General features: G+C 55.3%; 1 protein-coding gene across 1 annotated transcript in view; it reads left to right on the top strand.

Moving 5' to 3' along the window:
* EMH_0012140 (uncharacterized protein) overlaps nt 1-4,260 on the top strand; it is a gene marked incomplete at both ends in the record, with an annotated part of 7,672 nt that extends 3,412 nt beyond the window's left edge. Inside the window, 6 exon segments of the mRNA XM_013495047.1 lie at nt 117-935; nt 939-1,013; nt 1,575-3,229; nt 3,460-3,677; nt 3,867-4,018; nt 4,206-4,260. Of these exon segments, the coding sequence (XP_013350501.1) occupies nt 117-935; nt 939-1,013; nt 1,575-3,229; nt 3,460-3,677; nt 3,867-4,018; nt 4,206-4,260 (2,974 nt within the window).
* Nucleotides 4,261-7,083: the final 2,823 nt, after the last annotated feature.

Raw genomic sequence — 7,083 nt, 5'->3', positions numbered from 1 at the left:
GCAGCAGCAGGGGCGCCGCGACAACCATTTCCCTATGAATACAGTCGCTTCATACACCGTGGAGAGACGGGAGAATCTGCTGCTTCAGCTGCTGCTGCTGCTGCTGCTGCTGCTAGGATGGCTGCGATGCCGCATCCTGCGCGGCCTAGGGGACCCGAAGAGGAGCGTGAGAGACACAGCCGCAGCAACTCTGGCTGCAGCGCCAGCAACTGCAGCAGCCGTTGCAGCAGCAGCTACAGCAGAGAACAAAAAGCTTCGCTTGGAGAACAAGAAGCCATGGAGGCAGAGGGTATATCTCTGCTGCCACCGCAGCAGCTGCAGCAGCAACAGCAGCAGCAGGAACCCACCGAAGCATCTGTAGCAGAGACATATACTTCAAGCTGGGGAGACAGCTGGGGGCACCGCAGCAGCGAGGCGCAGCATTCCTCCTGGCCGGAGGAGCAGCAGAGACACTGGGAGCAGCAGGAGCGATGGGAAACATATCAGCAGCATCAGCAGCAGCAGCACTTGCTGCAGCAGCAGCAGCAGCAGCAGCACTGGCAACCTGTATATAACGCGTCCTCCCCACACACAACATTCCCCGAGTCTGTTTCTTCTGCTGCCTCATGGGCTCGTGGAGAGCAGCAAGGTGAGCAGCAGCAACAGCATCAGCAGCAGGAGCAGCTGCTGCTGCAGCAGCAGGAGGAAAGCTTGCTGCAGCACTCTGTATGGGGGGACGAGGAGAGACCCAGGGGAGAATGGGGGGCCCCACTAGCTGCTGGTGCTGCTGCTATCTATGCAGCAGGAGACAGCAGCTTATCACCAGAGCAGCGGTCCGCCAGTGCTGCTGCTGTCTCTCCTGACTCTGCTGCTGCGTCGCACTGCTCTCTGTCTCCTCACAGCAGGAGACCCCGCAGGACTGCAGCTACAGCAGCAGCAGCAGCAGCAGCAGCAGCNCAGCAGCAGCAGCAGCAGCAGCAGCAGCCGGAGAAGGGGCAGCTGGCAGATGCTTTGCTGCTGCGGATAGAGCCAGGGTAAGAGAGGCTGCTGCACGGCCGCAGCAGCCGTGCAGCTCGCATCTATCAGTATCACCTCCAGCCGCACCTCTGCAGCAGCGCAGCAGCAGCACGAAAAGAAGAGAAACTCAAGGTGTACAGACAAATCCTCCTGCTGCTGCTGCAGTGCCAGCGCCAGCAGCATCTACTTTTGCTGCTGCTGCTGCTGCTGTGCATCTGCCTTCTCTCGCCCGAGAGATTCTCCGCATTCCCCCAATTCAGGTCAATAGACGTAGGCTGGAGAAGGGACAATACAAACAGGTGCAGCAGCTGCAACAACTGCAGCAGCTGCAGCAGCAGCAGCAGCAGCAGCAGCAGAAACAAGAACGCTGCAGGCTGTACATTCCTCAGCTGCACCTACATCGACGCACCTCGAGCATGAGGACCGCAGCACTCCGAGAGCAGCTGCAGCACTTGCTGCAGCGAAAGCAGCAGTTGCTTCTGCAGGAAAGGCTGAACAGCAGCAGCAGCAGCAGCAGCAGCAGCNCAGCAGCAGCAGCAGCAGCAGTACCTGGATCCCTATGGGAGCGCATCGCACAGCGAGTTTGCACCAGTGGACCCAACAGCAGATGCAGACGTTGCAGCAGCAGCAGAAGCCGCAGCTGCTGCAGGAGCGTCAGAAGCAGTGGCAGCTGCTGCTGCGGTTTCTGACTCGGCCTCCACGCGTGGTGCAGCTGCAGCAAGAGAAACAGCAGCAGAAAGAGCAGCAGTAGCAGCTGCTGCTGCTCCCCTTGCTGCAGCTACAGCCCCTGGTGCAGCAACTGCCTCTGCAGCAAATGAAGAAGACGGGGGGACGGCTGTCTCCTCAGCTCCGCCTTCTATTCCCACGGAGCTGCCTTCTGAGGTTCCGCAGCAGCAAGCGTTTGCTGCAGCAGCAGCAGCTGCAGCAGCTGCTGCTGCTGTTGCTGCAGCCGGATCATATGATGAATCAAAAGAAGAAAGCTGCGGAGAGGAAGAGGGGGAGACAACGCATGCCTCTGCAACGTCGGAGCTTGTTGCAGCAGCTGTAGAGACAGCAGCGAGGCAATGGAATACAGGAGTAGCAGTAGCAGCAGCAGCACCAGCACCAGCAGCAACATCAGCAGCGGCAACAAAGTCAGCAACTGCAGCAACATCAGCTGCAGCAGCAACAGAGTTGCCACCTCAAATATTGCACTGGGAGCAGCTTAACAACAGCTCGCAGCAGCAGCAGCAGCAGCAGCAGCAGCAGCAGTCAAGTACGCCTGCAGCCGCTGCTGCACAGAAAGCTAGAGAGGCAGCTATACGGGCGGCTGCAGCGAGTAGGAAGGCAATCTCCGCAGCTGCAGCAGCAGCTAGGGCAGCAGCGACCCCGCTACCCCGAAGCAGCAGCAGCAGCAGCAGCAACAGCAACAGCAACAACGAATTACAGAGGCATCCCAGTCCTCCCTTCCCCAGGAGGAACAGCGCACAGCTGCCTCCCGTTGGTGCAGGCTGTACCCGTCGAGGTCCACCTGGCCGCAGCAGCAGCAGCTGTAGCAGCAGCAGCTGTAGCAGCAGCAGCAGTAGCAGCAGCAGCAGTAGCAGCAGCAGAAATGGCCCAGGTGGCCACTCTGTAAGACACTTCGCCTCTGCAGCAGGCGCGGTTGCGGCAAGATACGACACCGCCCCTGTCAGCTCTGCTGCTGCTGCTGCTGTCGGTGTTGCTGCTGCTGCTGCTGCAGCTAATGCAACTAATCCAATGCAGGGCTCTAATGAAATAAAACATTTCGGCATGGCTGCAGCAGAAGGAAAAAATACTGCTGCAGAAGAAAAACAAAAGGAGGATATTCGTGCATATTCGCATGCAGCAATTAAAAAAACCAGGGAAACTCTACCTTCATACAGCAGCAGCATCAGCAACAGAAGTAGCAACAGCAGCAACAGCAGCAAACGCAGCAGCAATAGAAGTCAAGCAGAGGAAGAGACTGAAACCTTAGAGGAGTATCCGCACGGCTCTATGATACCTGACAGCAGCAGCAGCAGCAGCAGCAGCAGCAGCGGTGGGGGCCGTTCCCGTCCTCGTGTTCTGCTTATGCAGCTGCGCCTCATGCAGCAAGAAGAGCAGCAGCGGGCAGCAGGGCTCAACTACCTGCAGCAGAAGCAGCAGCAGCTGCAGCGGCTGGCGCGAATGGAAACAGCAAGGAAAGCCAAGGCTGAAGCGATAGCAGTAGAAAAGATACACAGACGAATCGCCAGTAAGCCTAAATCCTAAAAACAAACAAACATAACTCGTCTGCTGCTGCTGTTGCCGTTGCTGCTGCTTGAGTTGCTGCAGCAGCAGCTACAGTCAAGATACCTCCGCTTCCCTGCTGCAGCTATATAAGTAAAGCTGATGCAGCAACAACGCAGTAGACGCTTGTTTAAACCTAGTAAGCTGCGTTGCCTCTCAGTGTACGTACACCCCAACCATGTGCTGCTTGTGCAGCGCTAGATGCACTGCAGCAGCAAGTGCTGCAGCAGGAAGCAGTGCGCAGATGCACAAGCGCTTTGCAGCAGCAACAAATGAAGAAGCGACAGGAGAAAAGACAAAGCCGGCTCTTGCAGAGCATGAACAATGTTCAACAGCAGCAGCAACAGCAGCAGCAACAGCAGCAGCAGCAGGATGAGGAGAGCGGGGTCATTCTGCTAGGATTCGAGCCAGCGGTATGCCCTGACAGAGACAAAGTCGCCGTTCCTTTCTGTCCGTAGCTGCTGTAGCTGCACCTGCTGCCCTTGCTGCTGCTGCTGCTGCTGCTGCTGCTGCCGTCGCTGCTGTTGCTGCTGTTGCTGCTGCTGCTGCACTCTGCTTCTCCTACGCTTCGCTACATAGGGTGTGTGGAGCCCCGTTTGCAGCCTCCTTCATTTCTCCCAGCAGTATTTGAGCACAAGCGAAGAGAGGCGGAGCAGCAGCGGCTCACCAAGGCAGCAGCATACGGCGTGCTGCTGCAGCAACAGCAAGCCTCTCTAGGCCGCCTGCAGCGGATGCAGCAGGAAGCAGCTGAGCAGTGCGACATTCTTACTAACATTCAAAGGAGTTTCTGCAGCAGAAGCAGCTGTTGCTGCACCACACACTACCACTGTCTGCACTAAAGAACAGCTGCTGCTGCTGCTGCTGCTGCTGCAATGCGCTTCTGCAACCCTACAGTTGCTGCTGCTCACTCTGCTTCTCCTTGTCCTGTTGCTGCTACGCAGGCTGGCCGCTGCTGTTGGCTTTCCTAATTTCGAGCTGACACACTGTGAAGCGTAATGGAAGTTCAACTGCTGCTGCTGNTGCTGCTGCTGTAAATGTCTATTCTAAGGGCAGCAAAGACAGCAGCAGCAGCAGCAAGCGCAGCAACAGCGATAGCCACACGTGTCAGTAGCTGCGGATGCAGGATATGCAGAAAACTAGAATGCTGCTGTTCGCAATACAAGAGGTAGAAAGTCATGCAACAGCAGCAGCATCTGCTGCGTTGCTGGTGCTACACGCACAAAAATCTGCCTTACGGTGCCGATGGCGGCAGCTGCTGCTGCAGCAGCTGCTGCTGCTACAGCTGCTGCACCCCAGCCGATGACTGCTATTGCTGCTGCTGCTACTGCTGCTGATGCTGAAGAAGCAGCTGCAACCCTTAGAATTGCTATTCTTACCTGGACGCCCAGTAGCAGCAAGGGCGCCCAAGTGTTGTTGTAGTGATGGTGTTGACGCGGCGGCATCCGCCGCAGCCGCTGCAGCAGCAGCTGCAGCTGCAGCTGGAACAGCAACGGCAGCAGCTGCTGCAGCCACAACTGCAGCAGCGGCTGCTTCTGTTATCACAACTACAATGCTTTTCCATCTTTGTCACTCTTGGGTTCTCCTTGTGGTGATATCTTCGAAAGAGAGCCGCCAGAAGAAATGGGGCTCGTGTTGCTTGCTGCACGCTTAGGCACCGCTGCCTCAGCAGCAGCAGCAGGAGAAGCAGCAGCAAGCTCATCAAAGGCAGCAGCACCAAGACCTTGCTCCCCAGCCTCAGCCATCGAGTCTAGCTGAAAGAGGCCTGGCTTAGGCGCTGGCTTTCTTCTGGAGTGTATGAACAGATACACGCAGCTGACTACAAAAAATACAAAGTACACCTGCAGCATACAACAACAGCAGCAGCAACAGCACAGACAGATATACACAAGTAGAAGCACAACACACGAATAGCACGAGGAGCAACTGAAAGGCCCACAGCTACAGGGAAAGCATCAGCAGCAGCAGTTTCAAAGTCAGCAGCGACAGCAGCAGCAGCAGTTTCAAAAAGAGCCATAGCAGCAGCAGCAGCACGCATAGGATGATGGGCTGGACGTACACCCGCACATATATACGGCGCCATGTACTGTTCCTCCATCACTTTTGTGTCGAGCTCTATTGAGGGCGATTTCTGCTGCATGAGAAATCCTAAGAGAAGCAGAAAGACAACTCCAAATGCTGACAGAAACGAACAGCAAGTGGCCAAACACGGCCAGCTGCACACCATTTTCCCTGCTGCTGCAGATGCTGCTCAGTTGTAGCTGTACTGGTGTTCTGCTGCGGCTCCTCTGGTTCGTTGGAGCCGATTATACTGCTGCTGAGACACGCAGCAGCTCCTGCAGCGCCTGCTGCTGACTCGAAAGCTTTTCTTCAGCTGGAAAAACCCAGAACCCAGGCTTATGATGCAGCTGCAGTGTTTATGCAGCTCGTCGAGATGCTAGCTAATCAAAACCGTACGGATGACGACGCGATCTGCTCCGGGGGCTAGTGATGCAAAAGCAGCTCTGTTCCTGCTGCTGCTGTTGCTGCAGTTGCTGCAGTGTGAGGACAGTTGTGTTGCTGCTGCCCAGTAATAGGGCAGAGTTTTGAGGTTTAAGGCGTCGAAGCGACGAGTGACGATGAGGGGCCCGAAGCTGCTGGAACGCACGGGATAACCTCAGCTGTTTTATCCCGCCAAACACAACAAAAGAAACGATAGGGACTAAAGAAACATCAAAAAAACACGAAATCTAGGGGCGCAAGGACCCGCTGCTGGCGTCGAGGAAGTTCATCATTGGCTGGGCCCCCGAAAGGAGGGTCTTCTGGAGAGTTAAGGAGAATCCCTTTACTTGTGGCTGATTCAAATTTCGTTAAAATTTGTCTTCTGGTGTCTCGACAGCGTCATTGGGGTCGTTCTCAAACCAGAACTGCTGCTGCTGCAGCGACAGCGAGAGCAAGGCTCCGCATACTCCGAACGGGGCTTGCTTGCTGCTGCTGGTGGTGTGTTGCCTTGGGGCCGCTTTGCAAATCTAGTTCTTATTAATTATCACCTTTCAAACTGCACTCGTAGTCCACCAAGAGCATGACTATCGGCCAGCTCCATAACAACCATAGGAAAACCCCCTACACCGGCTTCAACCAAACGCATCTCTTGCAGCATGGAGAAAGCGTTGCCTTTGCAGGGAGTTAGTAGGTAGTTGAAACTTCTAAATGCCCCCTTTCTGACGAGAGTATCGGATTTCAACCACATTCAGGTTCCGGTTCCCGTCTTACCAAATCGCACTAGAACTTCGAGCCCAAGTGACTCGCCGAGTTTGGCGTCGCCACTTCTATGCTATATGGGGTGTCAATATTCTCGTTTGTGCCTTTTCATATATCCAGTCACGAGCACTTGAAGGTGTGTTTCTATGCTGCCTGAGATGTTGGTGTTGGGCTGTCCGCGTGCGCTATATTACCAGTGGAGTATTCCTTCGAATTCAGCCACAAATCTTGATCTCTATATACCAGTTATAAGGCTCCAAAACGTACGGCTGACTCTGCAGCCGAGCCCGAGCACATCAGTAGGTAGCACCACCCACCTGCGCTGGGTGTAACAATAGTCCTCGGCTGCAGCATTGTAGCACGCAAGTCATCCCTGTCTACAAGGGCAACCACGGCCCCTTCGCTACATGCGCTATTACTATAGACGATCGTTGAACGTTTACATGGCATTCCGTAACCAGGTTGAGAAACAGTTGAACAACACACACGAACTTCATACAATACAGCCGTACCTTCCTCTGATGCTCCACCACAAGCAACACAGCACCCTAAACCGGGTAGTTCCGCAGTATCCACTGGTCA

Source organism: Eimeria mitis, genomic scaffold, assembly GCF_000499745.2.
Source record: "Eimeria mitis Houghton genomic scaffold, Emh_scaff14, whole genome shotgun sequence".
Taxonomy (NCBI): Eukaryota; Apicomplexa; class Conoidasida; order Eucoccidiorida; family Eimeriidae; genus Eimeria; species Eimeria mitis.
Note: the sequence above shows the minus strand (reverse complement) of the source record. Positions and strands in the feature narration are given on the sequence as shown.